Source organism: Colletotrichum gloeosporioides (assembly GCF_011800055.1).
Source record: "Colletotrichum gloeosporioides strain Lc1 chromosome Unknown consensus_16, whole genome shotgun sequence".
In the NCBI taxonomy this organism is placed as follows: domain Eukaryota; kingdom Fungi; phylum Ascomycota; class Sordariomycetes; order Glomerellales; family Glomerellaceae; genus Colletotrichum; species Colletotrichum gloeosporioides.
The window spans coordinates 712,141-732,672 of record NW_025544661.1 but is presented as its reverse complement, the minus strand read 5'-3'; the positions used below and the strand labels follow the sequence as shown (position 1 = coordinate 732,672).

The following is a 20,532-nucleotide window of genomic DNA, read 5'->3' as shown; positions in this document are numbered from 1 at the left end:
CATTGGCTCTCAGTCGGACAGATAGTACTAGGACAACAATATATCTTTTTTCCCGGCGGTTGTTTAGTACATGCCATACTGAATACTACTATTTTCCACTGTTAATTATTTCTGAGGATGTGCACTGTCGAAGCTTCGGCAACTAGTAATACAGGGTCAACGTGAAAATCGGCCCAGGATGCACAAAGATACGGCGGAATCAAGACAACTTTTCGAGGCAACTGAGATTGCATTACTATAGTGGAAGTAGACCTAAACGACTTTTCATTCTGCCTTTTGATTTTCCATGATTTTCCGTTACACCGCCAACTTTTCCTGGGGCCCAGCAAAGGCAACAAAAAGCAGCGACACAACTTTTTCCCAGACTCAGAAAGAGTGAGCCCGCAAAGTGCTGCAGGATTCAAGCAGAAGGAAAACACGAGACAAAATCATACTCCAGACCGCAGTTGCCATTAACGACAGCCCACTCCCTCCTTGCAAAATAAGTGACCGGTCACTTATTTTGCAACGTTTACTTGGCAACACCGATGTGCGAGAAGCACTTCTTGAAGGAGTCGGCCTCAAGAGCGAACAGACCGCCGTGGTCAAGGAGGGTGGCGGGGTTCCAGATCTCGGGGTCGAGGCGGCCGAGAAGACCAGTGTAGCTAGTGAGACCCTGGGGCTCGGTGACACCCCACGGGTTGCGGAGGACGATGTACTGCTTGTCGCCGATGACGCAGTATCCGAGGACGGAGTAGGCGTGGTTGGCAACGATGTTGGCACCGTGGAACTCGCGGCCGGTGGCGTAGGTGAAGGCCGTCATGGGGTTGATGGTCTTGTTGTTCAAGCTGTTGGAACGAACCAGGCCCAAGAGGGTGTGGGCAGAGTGGTTGTTGCACTCGTAGTAGTGGGGAGTGCGGCCGTTGATCTGGGCCATGGCCTTGATGGGGTCACCGCAGTGAGTCTGGGTGATATCGGGCTGCTCGGAGTTGGTGCCAGTAATCCACTTGGCAAAGGCCTTCTCGTACAGCGAGGGCCAGATGTCAGCACCGTCGCTGGAGCGGCAGTACAAGGGCTCGTTGTCGGAGTTGTTAATGGGGATCTCGTAGTTGACCTCAACGGTCTCGGTACGGTTGTTCTGCTTGCCTCCCTTATCGTGGAACTTGATGGACAAGAAGCGCTTCTTCTCGTTGCCGTGGGTGTGGACGCGGGTGGCGCGGTTGATAGCGCAGGGGTCGGCCCAGAAGACGGAGAAGAGGGCAGAGACGAACCAGGAGTTGCTGGAGCAGCCCTGAGTGGGGTCGTCGAAGTTACGGAGGGTCTCGCGGCGGTCACCAACGCGGAACATGGTGATGTCGGAGATCAGGCGCTTGTTGACCTGCTGGAAGAAGTAGTCGTACATGTCGCGCCATGAGGCGTTGGGTGGTTGCCAGCGACCCTTCTCGCGCATTCTGAAGGGGGTGACCAACTCATTGATGGACATGGTAACCTCGCGGTTGGAAACAGTGCGAGCGAGCTCGTGGGCGTGGAGAACCAGGCGAAGCTTGCCGTTCTGCATGCGAGCAACCTTGACCTTGGTCTCCTTGATGTCCTTGAGACCAATCTTCTCGAGGTCGTCCAGGCGGCGGACGCCAGAGAAGTCGGGGGTCTGGAGATCACGCTCGTTGAGGATCTTCATGTCCTTCTCGTCGTACATCTCGGCCTTGCGCTCCTTCTCGTTGAGCTTCATGCCGGCGTACAAGACGGACTTGTGGCGCATGTCGAAGAGCTCATCGTAGTCGGTCTGGAGGACGTTCTGGAGGATCTGGGCGGCAGCCATGGACTCGCGGTCGATCTTGCGGCCGATAAGGGCCTCAGCGAGGGCGTACGGGTTGACGGCACCAACGCAAGGGTTCTTGGGGGGAGAGTCGGGGCGAGGCTCCTTGCTGAGGTCGTGATCCTTGCTCATCTCAACGAGGTCCTCGTACTCGTCGATGTTGCTCTGGGTCGAGGAGCCGGGCTGGCTTTCGATCTTGTGTCCGAGGATCGCCTCAACGAGGGCGAGGACATTGCTGTCTCTTTCGGTGTTACGAATGTCACCCATTTTGAAGTTAAAAGTTATGTAGAGTATGGTGTGATAAGTTGATGAGATGTTGTGCTTGATGCTGTTGTAAACTGAAGACTAGAGCTAGAATCCTGCTGAGTCTCCAAAAGCCAACTGACAGGCGGGGTGTTCGTCAAGGTTAAATACTCTTCTTAAATTGCTTTCCGACCACATATTCTCAGCCTACCTACTTCTAAAACTTCGGCCCTGCAAGCCTGCAAGGTGAATCATGAATGCGCAAACCCCAACTCAAACAGTGTTATGCGTGTTCGCTATCGGTGCGAAAGTTTTCGCATGGTATACTGCGGAGAAATTCGACGTGAGATTCGGAAAACAGGCGCCGAGACTTTCCATTACCGGACTCCTCGTACTACATCACAATGTCTCCGTCGTCGTGTGCAACCTCGTAACATCAGCGAACTACTGGTCTGAGTGTCAGGTAGCATTTGCCAATCAGATGCTCAGATATTAGCTGCGTTTTCACATGTGAGTACCACATCGTAAGCAGTATCTCATAGAGGATGAAGCAGAATTAGCGCTAGATGAAGTCAAAGGCTTACGAGAATTCGTGCCTAATTGACCGTGAGGGGGTGTCTGGGTTTGCTTTCAGCACGAACTAGAGCTCGCAGGCTGCGGGACGACTGGTGATGTAGGTTTTGATGAAACCCCGAGGAGGAGAAATTCACACAGCTCGCCGACGAAGCGGGGCTCTCAGATGTTGAGGAGTCCATCTCAGGAAGATGCTTGGATGCAGCTTCCCCGCGCTGATGTGAGAAAGTGGTAAGAACGTACGTGTGGAGTTATCATGAGGCTGAGATGCAGTCCCAACAAACTCAACTCTGCAGCTACGAAGGCTGATCTACGATGCAGGGGTCTCGCAAGGACGGCAACATCGGAAGAAGCATGGGGAGCTGGTCCGGTTTGAGGTGACAACCGAGCTAGCCTCAAAACGTCAGCCGAGTGTCAGGTCTATGACATTGAAGTTGGGTGCCACCGATGCTACCGATGAAAAGCAAACTTCGAACCCACGTGGCTGAACGGACCTTCGTGGCGTCAAGCTCTGTCTCCCAATCCCAGCCATGTTGCAACAACATATCAACAACGACCACCGTTGCTATTTGACTTTCACAAACCCCTCACTCGTGCATTGAATCTCCAAATCCCCATTGGGTTTGCTCTTGCTGCAGCTCTAACGTAGCAAACGCAATTAGATGTTACGGCGGTGCCTTTCCACCTCGACTAGCTTTTCGAGCTGACGTTCTCCTCAAACAACCGACGGTAAGCGACGCGGAGAATGGAAGTGAAGCGGAAAGCACGCTTTGATTTCATCACGAAGATGCAAGGCAAGGCTTTCAAGGTTGCTTCGAAGGTTGCGGGGTACTGGCAAGGCGCGCGGGGTATGTGAAGTCTAAGAACACGAGGCTATGCGCGGCATTCTGATAGCCTCCAGACGATTTTGACATATGTGACACTTGAAGCCAAAGACGGCCAACGAGGGCCAGATTCAGGTCCACGATGATGACGGTGGCGGCCGCCATTTCCCCGCAATTGTTCGGCAGCCGGCAATCTTGATCTCTCCCCATGAGCCAATTCGTATGTCCGATAGCTTACATGAAGTTTCAATGGCTGTAGCTTGTGAATTTTTGCCATGTAATCACGCAGCAGCTTGGTCCCTGAGTGCGTCTGCATACGCACAAACGCGGGGCTGAACCCAAGCGTCGTGAGGCAGGCGTGCGTGGCTCTCAAGGAATATGGGGCATTGATGGCCGTTCGCCGACAGGAAGATGAGATATGCAGCACGGTCTAACCGAAGGTCCAAGTGAAGATCCTCCCCCGCTGAGAAAGTCAGGACGATGTCTCAAGACGCTGTCGGGCCGGGCGGGGAGAGCGGCCTGAGCCCGGTAGGGCGGACCCCGCCCGGCCTGAGTGGGGATTCGAGTGGGGATCGTGGCCGCCCAGCCGGCCGGGTCCAACCGAGAGCCTCAGAAAAGTCCATGTTTAAACGTGTGTCTGCTTGTATCTCTGAAAATTAATTATACGAACTCGAAGACTCGGGTTCCTCGCTTGCAAACTGGTGTCTACTCAAGCCTGAAACATTGCCCATGCATTCCTCTTGGCATCAACGCTGAGCCTCGATGCATCTTTGTCATTGAGATTTGCGAAAGCGACGACAGCTAGCGCTTTGGCACTTGAGATCTGCGGGAAATCGATCTCATTTTCCGTGCCTGAGATTTATCTTGGGGACCGCTAGCTTGGGCCTAATCACTGGGCTATTTGCGCCCGTTGCTATCAACTCACTGAGCATAGAGTGGTCTGTTCCGCGCGTGAGCTCAGGGCATGGACTTGTCTCGACCATTGCAGGGAGTGAACCCAAAAATAACTCGACCAACGTCCAGACTCCCTTGCTTGACTGGTGTGTCTGCGTCTCTAGTAATGATGTTGCTTTTGGAGCGATGGCAGAGCATGATCATTTGCTTGCCTAGCCTACACTTCTTCCAACATCGACCGAGATTGAGAGTTATTCTCAACTCCCTTGGTGTAAGCTTGTTCAGTGGCTATGCAAACCTACACTCGACAAGCGAGATGCCTGGACTCTGTGTTTCGAGAAGCAAAAAATTAGTTTCCACAGAGTCTAGCTCATCCGAGTTGGCATAACAGCTAGAAAACCTGTGTCTTATCTTACACATTTCGCCCTAACCTGACTTTCTCTGCCCCCGATAAGGCCCGGGAAACTTGCGAATAAGTGGAGTTGTCAAATAGCTTTCGTGAGTCGTGAACGTACAATAGTGAATATTCATGCAATGCATTTGTAACCATGGGAGTACGCGGCGTTGCAGGTCGACAATATGGACCTAGCCGGCGTCCCGCACGCCCCGAAACTAAAGATATCGCCTTCATTTTCATATCATACCCGCTGTATCGAACGAACATGCGTAGATGGTGATCGTAAATACCTGCAAGTAGGGCCTTTGCCCATATCAATGACCTTCCAAATCCGGCGCGGGCGAAGCACCGGGCTGGTCACCGAATCGGCTCCGAAGATCCACGATTGCCGACTCATCGCCTCATTGGGTTCCACTCTGATGTTTCCCCGCCGCGCTTATCTCCAGTGCTCAGAGTTGTCCCCTTTAGTTCTCAACGATGCATGAGTCAATTTCTGCGGTTGATGGTCGGTGATTAGTATTTCTATCCTCAACCTTCTTTCAATCAACAAGACCAACGTGGACAACGTTCAGAAATGGGCTATGCAGTCAACCCGGAGGACTTGCCGGTTCCTGGCCGAGACACCTACTTTTGGCTCGGGGAGATCAATAAGGCTAGCACTGTGATTAATTCAGATGAAGGACTCCTCGAGCTAGATGTCGCCCGACGCATCGCTCACGGTCTCCAAAAGATGCTCGAATCTGGCAATCAGCCAAATGCCCCGCGCCCGAGCCTTGTCATTACATTTGAGCCCTTGCTCATTGAAGCAGCAGGCGTCGAAGCAACGCTTCTTCATGCTGGACGCTCGAGCCAGGACATGCTCACGACGGCTTCCACTACCATCACCCGCGATGCCGTACTGAAGCTAGCCTCGCAACTGCATGCGACCACTCGTCGCTTGCTTATCTTGGCTGAGACTCACAAATCGACACTTGTGCCAAACTACACCAACGGCGTCGCTGCGCAGCCAAATACATACGGTCACTATCTTCTTGGGCACATAGCTGGGTTTCACCGGGACGCGGAACGTTTACAGCAGTTTTATGCCAGACTTGATCGATGTGCGATGGGAACCACGGTTCTAAATGGAACAAGTTGGCCTCTCAACCGCGAGCGCATGGCGAAGTACCTGGGCTTTCCAGCTCCTGTCGACAACGCATATGATGCAGCTCAAATCTCAGCAGCTGAGTGGCCCGTTGAGATTGGATCAATAGTATCTCAAATCGCCCTCCATGCAAGCGCCTACATCCAAGACGTGATGGTGCAATATGCCCAGCCAAAGCCATGGATTCTTTTACAGGAAGGCGGAGAAAACACATACGTCTCAAGCGCGATGCCACAAAAGAGAAATCCAGGGCTACTCATCAGAACTCGAGCCGAGGCTTCGAGAGTGATTAGCTTGGGTGTGGGCAGAGCAATTCAGGGTCATAATCTTCCTCCTGGCATGTTTGATGCCAAGGACTTGGGGGATAACTTGGCTGTCGTCAACGGTGCAACCGGTGTTCTCGGTGATTTGCATCGTATTCTCGATGCTCTAGTCATCGACGGCGAGAGATCTCTGAAGGAGTTGGATCTAGATTGGACCGCATCTCAAGAGCTGGCCGACATTCTTATGCGCGAGCACAAGGTCCCTTTCCGCGTCGGACACCACTTCGCTTCAGAAGTTGTGAGATACGCAAAGTCAAACGACTTGTATCCTAGTAACTTCTCATACGCCGAGGCCTCAAGGGTATTCGCCGAGACGTTGGCGCATACAAATCTTGCCAACGAGGGCTATCGATTCTTGAGCGAGCAAGAGTTCCGCGAAGCTCTTGATCCAGCAGGTATCATCAAGCGCCGTGCAACTTCCGGTGGCCCTCAGCCTCAGGAGATGGAACGCATGATCAGTTGTTCTCAAAGAACTCTTGATCATCTTGAATGCTGGGTGCAGGAACGCAAGTCACATATTGAGAATCATTTGGGGGAGCTGAACGCAGCGTTCCAAACTCTGCTTCAGTAACAGAAGGTCAATAATCGTAGAACGCCAACGATTAGTGCCTCATACTTCTTCAAGAGACCGCCTGTTCGCCTGTGCTAGAGAGACTGCTTTTACTATGGGTTCATATAAAGTTGCCATTGCGCCCTTATCGTCGGCGTCGTCGTCAGCGCCTCTATCTTTATTATTCAATCTACTATCATCCTCAACCGGATCAAGTCAGTACACAGTAAATGTGGCACGTATATTGGAAATTTGGGCTCTCTCTTCTTCAATCTTTTCCAGTCTAACTGAGAACCTTGGCTCGCTTAAGACCGGTCATGACCCCGTCCACATCCATGCTTAGAGCTTGCTTTTGATTCGCTTGCTCGGACTGAGACATTGCAACAGTTCCGATTCAGCGGTGAGAGGCACACTTAATCTATCTGTAGAAAAAATGTCGGAAATTGCAAGATGACAGGCTAGTCAGAGGGGCACGAGAAGAAAGAAGTCGATTCAGTGTGACAAGAAAGCAACCTTAATGGCACCCGCGGTGGACGCGAGTTGACGCTATCAGGAGAGTTCATAGCGGACTTCGAAAAGGAAGCAAGCGTCAACCCGATCGCAAGGTTGATGTCAGAGCCTTAGAATACTTCCAGTCTCCCAATTTGAGGGGAGTGTTATTCTCGGAATGCTGGGTCATGTTTTATCGACTCTAGCTTCCGAGAACGTCATCCATATTTCCACAGTACCATCGCGGGGTCAGCACTAGCCAACCCGGATCTTCGGCGACCCACCCGGAGCCGATACCGAACGTGTCAAGCGATATGATGATAAGTAGCGTTCCATCCGTAAACTTGAGGAGGAGCCGTCGGAATTCCTTCTGCGTGAGCGATACAGCCCTTGGCGTAAGCACCTTGTGGAACTCGGCCACCGGCACTTCAGATACGTCCAAATGATGGGAGATTTACCCCAAAGTGCACTAGCCGCCATGGTGTGATACCCGCATTGTGCCGTATCTGCCCCCGCAAATTGCCGCGGCCAAACGTTCAGGTGTATGTATCTAGCTTGCGGCCTCGACGGGAAGATCATGGTTGATAATTCCTTATTAGATCCACGCTGCACTACACTAAATCTCTACCCCAGTCGGACGAAACTCACATATCGAGTTTAGTCGAAAGAATCTGAGTGCAACCCACCTTTCGTGATCAGGCAAACGTAGCAGGGTAAGTCATATATCTAGGGCCGCCTGGGACCGCATTCCCAAGACATTGGGTTCGGGACGTTCAATACCAAAGATCATCACTCACCATGCGTCTCTCAGTAGCGTCAGTCACAACATTGCTCGCGATGGCTTCCGCCGCCAACTTGACGAGCTACTCGTATGGCTCCAACGTTCTCCAGTCCTACGAGGTCTACATCCCGCCATCCTCGGACGCGACCACGGCTTGCGACAAGCACTGGATCGTCTGGATCCACGGCGGCTTCTACCGCGACTTCACCAACAACGCCACATCCTCAATCGAACCCGTCATCGCATCACTTGAGGCTAACAACTCCGATGTTGTTGCGAACCAGATTGCCGGCATCGCCTCATTGAACTACCGTCTATCCGCCCTCCCAGGCGTCCAGCCCAACAACACCCCGCCAAATGAGCTGCAGAATGCTAGATGGCCAGACCACTTGAGCGATGCCATCGCAGCGATCAAGGACCTCGGCAAGCGCTACCCCATTGATGGAAAGTACATCATCAGCGGTCACTCCGTCGGCGCGCAGATTTCATTCTTTTCAATCTTGGAAACCTTGAAGGACCCTTCCATCCCCAAGCCTGCTGCTGTTTTGGGCGTCAGCGGGATCTACGACTATCCTCTCCTTCACGTTAGCAACCCCGAATACGACACCTTGGTTCTCAACGCTTTGAGGGAGGACCAGCTGGCTGAGGCAAGCCCGGCCAAGGTCGATGCTGAGAAGTATGCCTCGATCGATCTCAAGGCATTTGTTGTGGCTCACAGCAGGAATGATGGACTGGTTCCGTGGGATCAGGTAGAGGCCATTGAGGCGACGCTGGGTAGCGTGCCTGGGCTGAAGAATAAGGCGACACTTGTGGAGCTGGACGGCCAACACAATGAGATTTGGAAAGGAGGCATGCAGTTGGCGAAGGCTTTCACAGACACATTAGCGCTACTAGAGTAGAAAGAAACCACTCAACGGTGGTATTTATATCATGCAGGTTCTATTTGTAATGAGCAATCGGCAGAAACTTCGATAATAGGTAGGTATGGTTTTTAAGGCTCTCAAAGTCTTTCCTCAACCTTAATCTTACTCCATGGAAATGAGCAACGACCTTGACGGGTTGCATTTTCCACGGTTGTGGAAGGCCTCGCACCTGCTTTCCCACCGTTTCCATTGACCACGGCGGCAGAACTGTATCTGATACAATATTACTGTGGATCAATTTTCTTGAAGACTCAGAAGTTTCGGCTGACCACTAAAGCAAATTCAAAACTGTCAAAATCTTTGGTCATCGCCAATGGAAGTAAGACCAGAAATAATATGTTGATAATGCAGGGTGATCGTAAAACATGAATTTCGTTTCCAATGCCGCAATACACAAGTCTAGCGACAGACGTAGGGAGAGCGATATGCGTCCAAGTGATACAGACACTTTAGTCACAGAATGAAAGCTGTTTGACTTGCAGTCACACGAGATACGGCAACATGCTCCGAATTCTAGAATTAGCGAGCTGAAGCCTACTCCCAGCCAGACGTCCCATATTCACAGATTGCCAGTGCATCTTGGATTCAGGAGTTTTACTTTTCGAGCGAACTGTGGAACGCAGACTACGACAAGGAAGACTAAGAACCACGATGATCAGAATACTAAATACAGGCGATAGGGTCAATGACAAGGACAACGAGGAGAGTTATGCATGTGTGGTGACATAGTCCGGCCTATCTTGGCGTTTTCCACGTGACTCACTTTCAGAAACTTCATGTGCATATGCGGAGATAATATGATTGGTGTTGTTGCCTGCGGGCTTACTATCGAGAGGCATCCCACACCACATTATGTAACATCTGCGTCCTCTCCGGAATTGGATCAGGCTGCCGCCCTCCCCCCTTTTCCCCTCTCGCCGGACCAAATCTCTTCCTCCATAGACTCTAGTCTGAAGGCTTTGCTTCGGCGTCATGTTTCAGCTCTCTTCATCCCCTTCATACATTTGATTCCACAGCGAAAGTATATTCAATGCCGGAGCTCGATCGCAAGCTCTACACAGTGGCATGGATTGCCCCTCTTTACATCGAGGCTAGGGCAGCTTTACTCATGCTGGATCAGAGGCATCCTGGACAATTCCCAATTCCTCGGGGGTGCGGTTACGTTTTCCACGCGGGTAGCATAGGCGGACACAATGTGATAATCGCTACGCTGCCTGCTGGTCAGGAATACGGTACCGCTTCAGCAGCAGTTCTCGCTGCTCAGGTGCAGAGTTTCTTTCCCAACCTGTGGTTCGGGCTGCTCGTGGGCGTTGCTGCTGGCCTACCAAATCTTTCCTGCCAGCCACCGCGAGATATCAGACTCGGAGATGTGCTGGTTGCCTTACCTCTTGGCGACACCCCGGCTATAGTTCCGTATGACTTAGGGAAAGACATAGGTGGCGATGAGTTTCTACTCCTGCGTCGTGGTCACACGATGGCTCAAACCCAAACGATTGTCAGGTCTGCAATTAGGAGAATCCAGCTCGACGGTTCTGATGAATCTGAGTCATTTCTCCAGTATTACCAACAGATACGTGACAAGACGCACGATGGTGGTGATTTCAGCGACCCCGGTCAAGATAAAGACGTAATTTACGAATCTGACCAGCAAGGAATTGAGCGCAGAGTCACGAGGGAGCCTCGTTCAGATCGAGGCCGTACCAGAGTTTGGTACGGACCAATTGGCTCAGGTGACAAGCTGATGCGAAATTCTCGGCGTAGGAATGAGCTCAGGGATAAATACAACATCATTGGGCTTGAGATGGAAGCGGCTGGGACGATGAATTGCATCCCTGTTGGCGTCATTCGCGGCGTTTGCGATTACGGGGACGAGCACAAGAACAAAGAATGGCAACCGTATGCTGCAGCTATGGCAGCAGCATACGCCAAGTCTGTTCTCCGAACAATAGTTCCCGAGGATCGAGAGAGACTCTCTCTCATGAATATCGGCAAGTTCTCCTATGATATTAGTAGCCCAGAGACACTGATACTAATTTGTAAAAAGCAGAAGACACGGGGGTAGAAGATGTCAACAGAATCCAGGAAACCCACGTTCTGAACAGACTTTTTCACTTGACTCCGTTATCATCGGACCAGCAACTACATCGCAGAGACACACAGACCGCAAGTCTCGAACATTCATCCGCAATGGTATCTCTGCCCAGTAGGCGTTCAACCAATCCGTCTAATGGAGCTGCGGTCATTCCCCCATCAGGTATACTTCCATCCTACTTGCCTTTCTCAACGAAACACTTCGGCCTTTCTCGGGGGCTAATGTTTTGTACAGGTTATAGCCCTTGTGCATGTGCCACTGAGCAGTTCAACGAAAACAACCGAGCGGCCCAGCTTATCTGTGAAGTATCTTGACCGCCAGGACACTCCATCTCAACTTTTAACAGACTGTGATACTTGGCATACGCCTGGTAGAAGTATCCCTTGGAAAGTCGTTATATATGGGCTTTCTGGTGTGGGAAAGAGTCAAATGTGTTTGAATGCAATCACAAGGCATGAACGAAGGTCAGTTCACGCACAGACGACTCCGCACTTATTTCGGGTTAACAAGAAATGGATTAGATATCGAGGGGTCTACTACGTCGATGCCAGCAGCAAAGTCACTGCAGACAGCAACTTTACAGATATATCTCGAGTATGCCAAGTTCAGCATCACTGGGAGGGTATCCCCCCAGACGAACAGATACGCATTACAAGAGAATGTCTTGCTAGTCATAAAGATCCCTGGCTCTTGATGATAGACAACGCAGACTCAAGAGACTTCAATTTGGACACCTACATACCCACGGCAGGGCCTGGCACAATTCTTATCACAACGACCGACGAGGGATTCGCGACATACGGACATGCATCACACAGGGTTGGCAGTATGAGTGAAGATGAGGCTATCAGTCTTCTCTTAAAGTATACGAACCCAGACAATGGTCATTCCAATGATCAATACCCCTCAGCTGACAAGTCGGCCAAAAGGCTTGCCACGGAAGTCCTTTGTGGTTTACCGCTAGCCATAGCTCAAGCCGGCTCCTATATATCCTACCACCGTTCCACGTACGACGAATATCTCGAGGAATTTGGCAAATGTCCCAGGGATCTGCTCAATGAAGATCGTCATCTGATGCAACGCCACCATCAACATCTGCCAGTATGGTCTACTCTAGCTCTATCAATTGGTAGGATCGAGAAGCTTCAAGACAGAGGATCTACTGAAGCCATTGAGCTGTTGAGAACTATGAGCTTTCTTCATAACGAAGGGATCCATGACCACCTATTTCGGGAGGCTTGGAAAAACATGAAGAAGTTTCCATCGCTGTCAAAATATGTGACCTTCCTCAATCCATCAACATCTCGCTGGAACACACCTACCATCCAGGCCGCCTTCGCTATCCTCCGTCGCTACAGCCTGATCACCCCAGTTTCATTGTCCAAACAACAGTATTCGATGCATAAAATTGTTCAAACAATATGCAGAGAGCTTTTGACACCGACCGAACAACTCGAATATTCTTTCAAGGCTGCTTCTTTGACGGCAGTAGCGTTGTCCGGCATTGAGACTCCTCTATCCTGGATAGACGATCCTAGTGGTTTCGACTCACAGAAGCTTGTGTTACCTCACATTAAAGCATGCATTTTCGGTCGACTTGACACCATCTTCCAAAGTTGTGATTTTTTCATAGCGGCAAATTTTCTTCTGATATTCGCCAAAGCCCATTCAGCAACGGGTGATTATACATATGCCCAGTGCCTTTTAGAAAAGGGATTGGAGATCGTCACGACCGACACGGGGTACCACATTGGCTGCAGATCCATTGCGCTGAAATTAATGGAGCACCGAGCTACGTGTGAGGCTTGCCTCGGAAAGCATTCTCTCGCATGCGAAACTCGTCAAGGCATATTGATGATTTTGGAGGAAGAATACGCCAACTCAGACGACGAGTGCGTTGCTTTTATGAATCTTGCAGACAGTCATTGGGCCTTGGGTGATCATCAACTTGCTCTTCGAGTGTCTGAAATGTGTTTGGAATTCCGCGAACAGAGTTTGTCGGCGGAAGACCCACGGCTATCTCGGACGCGACGCAAGGTTGCCGAATTCTCACACTTGTTGAACGACAAAAGGCGCGCCCTCCAACTGAGGGAACTGGTGTTTCAAATCGCAGCTGAGAAGACCGACCGAACGGACGTCGAGACACTTGACTTTTTGTCAACAAAATCGGCCTTGGCAGACAGTTACCACTGGGAAGGTCGCCATCTAGTCGCCCGGAAACTCCGTCAAGAGGTGTATGAGGGAAGAGAGAAACTACTCGGCTCCGAGCACCCAGAAACATTGCTGGCGCACGACAGATGTCTGCTCACACAAGGTATCTTGACAAATATTCAGGAAGAGCAACAAGAAATATGTCAGCAATGGCAAAATTCAGTCAAATGCTGGGAGCGCACATTTGGGCGGTTTCATCCTTACACCATGGAGGCTACGGCCCAATTGGGTCGCAGCTACATCAAAATTCAAAAGTTTGGGGAAGCTCTTGATGCACAGAAAAAAGTCCTAATTGCCCGGCAAGATGAGTACGAGAAGGACGCCGAGTTAGAAAATGCCAATATATGGGCTTATCTCTCATCCATGGACGACATTGCGAACCTGTACAGCGAAATAGACGAACTTCTTCCGAACGCCCTTAATATGAGGAAGAAAGTTGTCCGCCTTGCCCGAGATCACTTTGGCTACCTCCACTCGGTCACCTTCAAGGCGCTTAACAAGCTACTTAACTGCGAGGCTGCTTTTCCCGACCGCGCCTGTCGTGAAATACAAGAAAGACGGGGAAAGCTTTTGGCAGACCAAAAGGCTTTTTTTCAGGCAGACGACCCAATCATCCTGAAGACCTTGTCGTTTTTGGCGGACGACTTCGAAATCTCTGGTCAGATTGCCAGGGCCGTCGAGATACGCAGAGACCTGTTGGCCAGTCAAAATGCCTTGCTGGGCCCGGAAAATCGGGAGACTGTCGACAACATCAAAAGACTGGCGCTGCTTTTACCACGTCTTCAGAACGTTGACTCGCCATATGAAGAAGCCATTGATCTCTTAGAAGGAGTAAAAAATGTCCAAGAGAGACTGCTGGGACCGACGAACTTCCAGCTTTTAGACACGCAGACGCATTTATGCACAATGCAAAGGCAACTGCAGCACGGCACGTTGGATTCATTCTCGAGACCCGATACTTTGATTCCCAATCAGCAAGACCAGGCTCTCTCAGTGGCTGGAACTCAACCTGCAACGAGTGAGCACAGTTCCATGGCTCGCGAAACATCTCACACTTGGTCATCACTTTCGCCGACAAACTCCACAAAATATGACTGGATCAGACAAACTGTGGCGAAGGCCCGTCAGAAGGTTCCTCTCGTGAGTGATCAGTCCGCATTTCCAGATGAAACAAACTCACTAGTGCTGTAGAGGTTTTATAACGATTCAGTTGATGAAGGAGGCTTCCAACTAGGACACAGATCATGGAGAGAATTTGGGTCTGAAGTGAGCTTAATGTCGGGCAATGATAGATCTTATAAATCTAGGATGTCTTCGCATGAAGTGCCCATAGACCTGGACGATGATTCTAATGGATCTAGAGAATCTGAGGTTGGAGAGAGCACTGGGGCGGACCACGATTCTTACTTGCCTCGGCGTGAGGTGCATCGTCCAGGACGAGAGCTTTCACGGCCTAGAAGAATCAGACGAAAGCCGTCGCGAGTGACGAGGATAATTAAGAAGCTTGAAAAGGATTTCAAAGAAATAAAAGACTGGTTTTAATCTGACATATTGGAATAAGCCCTGCTTGATACACTTTTTTGGTTCCACATCATAGGTTTATTCATAAAGATCGTACAATATATTTCGCCAAACACAACTCGCAACCGCTCAAGTACTCTCCTTCCCCTTCTGCTTCTTCTCATTCTCCAAAAACGACACCACAGCCCTCCGGATGCCCTCCTCATTCCCGACGGCCGGCTCCCACCCAAGCCTTTCCTTCGCCTTATCAATAACATACCACCGACTCATACACGCAAACCGCACAATCGTCCGATTCAAAGGGGACACCTCCCCCTTGAACCAATAAAACCACTCCATAGCCCACGCATACGCCAGTGCCATGTTCAAACTCACGACCTTCACATCCTCAATCTTAGTCTCATCACCGGCAGCCTTCCACATCGTCCTGCTAAAATCCCAAAACTTCATCGGCGGCCCGTTGGTGATGAAGAAGGCCTCACCCGCGACCCCCTCAGGAGCCGTCAGGAGCTTGTCCGACGCAGCAATGTGCGCGTCCGCCGCGTTGCCAACATACGTCGTCGAGAAGAGGTTCGAGTTATCCCCCAGCTGTACTTTATTCCTCCCCAAACGGTAATTGCGCATCAAGTTCGGCGTGATATCGTTGTCCCTCTCACCGTGCACCGCCGCCGGACGGAGGGTACACGTCCGCATGCCGTTGGGGTCGTCATACTCCAGCGTCATCTTATCCGAAGCAGCCTGTCACACCATCGTCAGCAACCTCCCTACTTTTCCTCGCCCCTCTCTCAAGTAACACAAGCAACAAGAACACACCTTCGTCTTGGGATAGATCAACGTATCATCCCCCTCCTCCGCCAACCCCAACCCCTCATCCCCGGCCACAATATCCCGAAACATCTCCTTCTGCACCACACTTGCACTACTCGTCGTCACAAACGCCTTCACGCCCACCTTCCTGCCAGCCTCCAGCACATTCCGCGTGCCGTCCACATTAATCGCCCGCACGAACTCGTCCGCCATAGCCTTCCGCCCGACCGTCATCATCCCCGCGCAGTGGAAGACGACCGTCGGGCACACCTCGTTGACGATCCGCGTCACGTCGTCCGCCGAGGCGACGTCGCCCGCGTGGTACGTGGCGCGGGGGAAGGTGTTGGTCGTCGGGTTGCGCGAGAGCACGGCCACGCGCGCGGAGGGGTACTTTTGGAGCAGCTTCTCGACGATGTGCGAGCCGATGAAGCCGCAGCCGCCGGTGACGAGGTATGTTTCTTCGGCCATTCTTTGTGTGTTTGTGCCGGAAACTTGGGGATGGCGTTTGGTGGTGTTTGGGGGCGGGAGCTCTAGGATTCCGGTGGTATGCGTGCTTGCTTTTTATTCCCCAACATGCGTCTCGACTAAACTTTCCGCGGGAGGGACACACGGAGGTACAGATGAGGTGGAAAACGTGGCCAGCTCTTATTCAAAATCCTCCGCCGATCATCCAATTATCCTTCCGAATCGACCATTGATAAACAGGGGCTCTGAGACGGGCGCGCGTCAGCAGAATCTGATATAAGCGCTTGCGAGCCCTGACACTCGGATCGTTCTGCCGGACAGGTCGTCAAGATATGCTCCCTCGCACCAAAGTCCCTGGTACCCCTGATACAGGCCAGCCCTTGCTGTTTCCGAGCCTGAGCAGTAGTATTTCTACGCTGCTGCTGCTGCCTGTCTATCGGGAGCTCTTGACGAGCTTCTGCAGACTGGTGTTAAATAACCAATTCGTCGTCCCAGACTTCCCAGAAATCCTTCGCGAAGCCAATTGTGGGAAAATGGCGTTCATCCCAAACCCCTTAACCCCATCCGGCCGTTCCGCAAACTATCAGCCATAATGTCAGCACTAACTCCTCCTCCCTTGCCGACTTATCAAATAATCGCAGACCAAAGTCCAAATCATATTATCCAAAGAACCTCGCTACCGTTACTCTGTGTGATGTGATGCAGTGCCCAGCACGTGATAATCAGCTCATGCACACCTCGTAAAAAGCTTACAAACCACCGAAGACTCCGAAAACCAATATCCAACTCCAATTGCTGTCAAAGATAGCTTCGTCCAATGATTGGTGGACCCCGGGGACTAGTGCTTAATCAGACGAAGGAACCGGCGGCGGCGGAGGACGTTTACGCGGGCGGCCGGGGATAATGCACGATAAAAGAGAAGAAAGGCAAGTCCGATTGCAAAGTTTACCAGGCATGGCTGTTCGAGGAGGGGACATTCTGGGTGAGGTGGTAGAAAGCTTATCACCTGTGCCGCGTGGGTTGGCGGGGTTACATCATAGGTTAGGTATCAGACTTTTGACAACTGGTCTGCGGTCGGGAAGCAGATCAATTGAAGAGTGAAGACCGACCCAATCCTAGATTGATAAGCGAACATTTCAGCCCATTCATGTCAGTCGTCACGACGACAGTAGCATTGCATCAATTCACACAAGAAGCAGGGGCAGACATATAACGCAAGAGAACGCAGCTGGTTGGAATATGTAAACCCTTCCATCTACAAAAGGCCCCCTTTCACTCCGCCGTATCCACAGCCCACCGATACACGCCTGACGATGCATTTCCGACGACGAAAGACCCCGGTCTGACCCCCTCCGTTTCTCGTGTGGTTGGGTTTTTTGTAGAATGAGTGAACATCGCCTCCGGCCCCCAAAAAGACCTTCCACCCCCTGCCTGGTCCTCCGAGTCGCGAAAACGCAAGTATCGCAATCCTAAACTCCGGCACAAGAGATTCCCTGAACGCACAAATTACCGAGAGAAAACCCCGTCTACCGGCCTTGCCCCTGGCTTCCTGATCCAAAATCCGGTTCCGGGTGCGCCTTCTTGTCCTTCCTCGCCTTGATGACGAACTCGGCCATGATCTGGATGTGATCCGCCGGGAAGTGGTAGTTAGGGAAGGCAGGCACGCGCTTGAGATATTCCGCGTCGGGAGGGCCGAGGAGGTCAACCACTTCAAGCGTGTTGGTCGAGTACCATAAGTAGTCGATGACGTCTGAGAAACCGGGCGTGTAGTTCGTGAAGGGCATTTCGTCGGGAGTGTTCTTGAGGTGAGCGTAGGCATCCCGCAAGCTGAAGGGGTGGTCGATACCGTCGCGCGTGAAGCTACCGTACTGGAAGCTAGACAATTCGGTGTGGTTCGGCGGGACTCTTCCGGTGGACAGGAGCTCATAAACGGAGCTGTCTTCTGTTGAGTTGAAATCACCGCAGACCAGCAAGGGGATGTCGGTGTTGTTGCGGTACTCCTGGCTGGGGCCGGGTTCCTTGGCGGGCGGCGGCGGCTCCTCTCCATCCTTGGCAGTAGCAGAGAATACGATGGGCTTCTTGTCCTTCAGTGCCGGCCAGCGAACGTACTTCTCGGCCAGCTTTGTGATTTGTTCCATCAAGATACCGGTCTGGATCAGCTTGACGTCTGCCAAAACCGATTCCCAGGCCAAATGTCCGTTTACGAGGATGATGCGTGAGCCTGTGAGACGGCTCTCGAGGAATGCGACAACGGCGATGTTGTCCTTCGGCATAACACGGTTGAAAACATCGTGTTGGTTCTTCATATCCGGGCGGTTGATGGCGATGGCGGCAAACTCAATGACTTGCTTGTCGAGCAGGATCCACTTGCTCGCTTTGTAGAACGTAGCGCAACCGTCGACTCCTTGCGCGTCCTTTTCGGCCATTGTCTTCGCACGAGTTTTGGGCCAGTGGATACCTCTGTAGTCCATTGTCGCCAAATCAGGGCTGAACTCCTCCTTGAACGCCTCGGTCGAGATTTCCTGCAAGCATAGCAGGTCGGCGTCCTTCTCGCGCAGCTCTTCCATAATGCAGGCCTTTCGGTAGTTCCAGTTAAGAGCCTCCGTCGGCGTATATCCATATGTTTGCGGCGTCGCGTACTTGTCGCACAGAACGTTCCAGCTAAAAACTCTGACTCTTTCCAATGTAGGCGACACATCTTCTTGCACAGTAATGCACTTTCGAGGGGACGGGGGAAGCGGCACTGCACGAATTAGCGAAAGAATATCCAAATACACCAGCGATGCTTACCTGGAGCTTGCTCCTTGAGGAGGTTGATCAAGCTCTTAGTGCCCTTCTCCATGATCTCCTGCTTCATGTCCTGGTCGAGAGGGTTGCCCTCAATGCCAAGGACTTCCAACAGATGTAGGGAGCCCAGCTCGAAGGGTAGGGTCGCGATTTGGTTCTCAAAGAGGAGCAGCTGGTTAAGGTAGGTGCACATGCCGAGCTCGGGAGGGAGGATCTTGATTTGGTTGAAGGAAACGTTGAGGTATCGGAGCTGGCGGAGTTGGCCGATGGCGGGAGGGAGCGTCTGCAGGCGGTTGGAGGCGATGAAGAGGTCGTGGAGGAATTGGTAGCGGAAGAGGGCGGGGGCGAGGTTTCGAAGTCCTTGGCCACTGAGGTCCATGTTGTGCCAGTTTTGCCTTTCCTTCTTTGCTTCCAGGCTGTACGGCCGTCTCCTATCATCCGCCTCGTCATCACCATTGTTCTTGCCCGAGGTGGGCGAAGGCCCGGCAATGCCACGGTTCTCGGAAGCCTTTAGTCTGGCGTAGTAGTGCGGTTGGTTCTGCTCGGTCATGGCGCGGTGGGCTTGCTTGGACTCCTCGAACAAGCGAAGCTGCTCGCCCCAATGCTCGGTCATCTGCTGTGGTTGTCCTCCCCTTGCGGCTCCGCCCTGGCCGTTCTGCAAGCCGTTGTTGCTGTACGGGCTGGAATTCCCCATGACGCCGGTGAAGGCCGAGTGGTGGCCCATGACGCCGCCATTGCCGTTGTGGGCGGCATGTTCCGCCTGTTGAGCCTGGTGGTGCTGGAGATGGGTCTGGTGGTGTTGTTGCTGTTGCTGTTGGTAGTTGTACAGCATGGGGATGCCCCGGCCGCCGGGGGCCCCATTGATGCGGGAGTTGTGGCCCTGCTGGTGATTCTGGGAGAACATCCCTAGCAGATTGGCCCGTGGGTTCGGGTTGGAAGAGTGGTGTGGGAGTTGGTCTTTCGCGGCGAAGCGGCTGAGAAGATTTAGAAGTGCGGTGTCGTTGGTGGTGGTTTCTTTGGGTATGATAGAGTTGAGGTAGAGGTCTCCGACAGGGTGGTCCAGATAGCGAGTACCATCGGCCATCTACCTGACATGCGAGATTGAGGTGGTGTCTCGATCAGGATGCGAGTGCTGAGCGGACGTCGGGAGGGCAGCAGCAACTTATGTGAGATTCGAAACGAGGGACAGCCAGGGTAGCTCGCGTTTGCGCATGGGAGTCGATGACCGGGTCCAGCTGCATCGAAGGTCGAGTTCAGACAATGGAAAGTCCCGGCAGCGCAGAAGCTGTGGTGTCTTCAGGCGCCCATTCACCGCGTCAATGGGAGTTTTGGGGTCGGTGTCGCTTCTCGTTGCGGGTTCGCGAGGTGAGGTGTACGTGTGTTGGATTTTTTCGCTCTGATGATGTAGCCGGGTTAGAGGGGGGTTCTGGAGCCAGGCTGAGTCGGGGGAGGCTCAATGGGGCAGCAAGCATACGTTGGGGGGCGATATCTGGCACTATCGTTCGGCGATCGACGCGCTGGATGCGGTGGTAGAGTCTGCAGAAGATAAAGATGTCTTGTCAGTTCTGGCAGCTTGTCGAAGAGAGACAGAGAGAGCGAGAGAGAAGTGTGTATCAGGTAAGACATGAATGGGGTCGACCTAGGGGCTGGCAGCTGGGGTTCCGTGCCTCGTGCCTGTTGCGACAGACAAAGGCTCGGCTCTCGTAGCCACCT

General features: G+C 52.2%; 6 protein-coding genes across 6 annotated transcripts; 3 read left to right on the top strand and 3 right to left on the bottom strand.

Annotated features, from left to right (window-relative positions):
- Positions 1–511: 511 nt before the first annotated feature.
- On the bottom strand, positions 512–2,062 carry GCG54_00012950 (Thiol protease; the record flags this gene model as incomplete). The annotated part of the gene is made up of 1 exon (XM_045412815.1): positions 512–2,062. One exon carries the CDS (start codon positions 2,060–2,062, stop codon positions 512–514), a length of 1,551 nt encoding a protein of 516 aa, XP_045268821.1.
- A 3,238-nt stretch (positions 2,063–5,300) lies between these two features.
- Positions 5,301–6,764, top strand: GCG54_00012949 (Bifunctional protein ArgH; the record flags this gene model as incomplete). The annotated part of the gene is made up of 1 exon (XM_045412814.1): positions 5,301–6,764. One exon carries the CDS (start codon positions 5,301–5,303, stop codon positions 6,762–6,764), a length of 1,464 nt encoding a protein of 487 aa, XP_045268820.1.
- Positions 6,765–8,030: 1,266 nt separating this feature from the next.
- Positions 8,031–8,912, top strand: GCG54_00012948 (uncharacterized protein; the record flags this gene model as incomplete). Its single annotated transcript, XM_045412813.1, has 1 exon — positions 8,031–8,912. The coding sequence occupies one exon, from the start codon at positions 8,031–8,033 to the stop codon at positions 8,910–8,912; it is 882 nt and encodes a 293-aa protein (XP_045268819.1).
- Positions 8,913–9,966: 1,054 nt separating this feature from the next.
- On the top strand, positions 9,967–12,650 carry GCG54_00012947 (uncharacterized protein; the record flags this gene model as incomplete). Its single annotated transcript, XM_045412812.1, has 3 exons — positions 9,967–10,945; positions 11,558–12,588; positions 12,645–12,650. The coding sequence occupies 3 exons, from the start codon at positions 9,967–9,969 to the stop codon at positions 12,648–12,650; spliced, it is 2,016 nt and encodes a 671-aa protein (XP_045268818.1).
- A 2,239-nt stretch (positions 12,651–14,889) lies between these two features.
- On the bottom strand, positions 14,890–16,035 carry GCG54_00012946 (3 beta-hydroxysteroid dehydrogenase type 7; the record flags this gene model as incomplete). Its single annotated transcript, XM_045412811.1, has 2 exons — positions 14,890–15,498; positions 15,574–16,035. The coding sequence occupies 2 exons, from the start codon at positions 16,033–16,035 to the stop codon at positions 14,890–14,892; spliced, it is 1,071 nt and encodes a 356-aa protein (XP_045268817.1).
- Positions 16,036–17,558: 1,523 nt separating this feature from the next.
- GCG54_00012945 (Glucose-repressible alcohol dehydrogenase transcriptional effector) lies at positions 17,559–19,903 on the bottom strand (the record flags this gene model as incomplete). Its single annotated transcript, XM_045412810.1, has 2 exons — positions 17,559–18,775; positions 18,823–19,903. 2 exons carry the CDS (start codon positions 19,901–19,903, stop codon positions 17,559–17,561), a joined length of 2,298 nt encoding a protein of 765 aa, XP_045268816.1.
- Between the last annotated feature and the right edge of the window lie 629 nt (positions 19,904–20,532).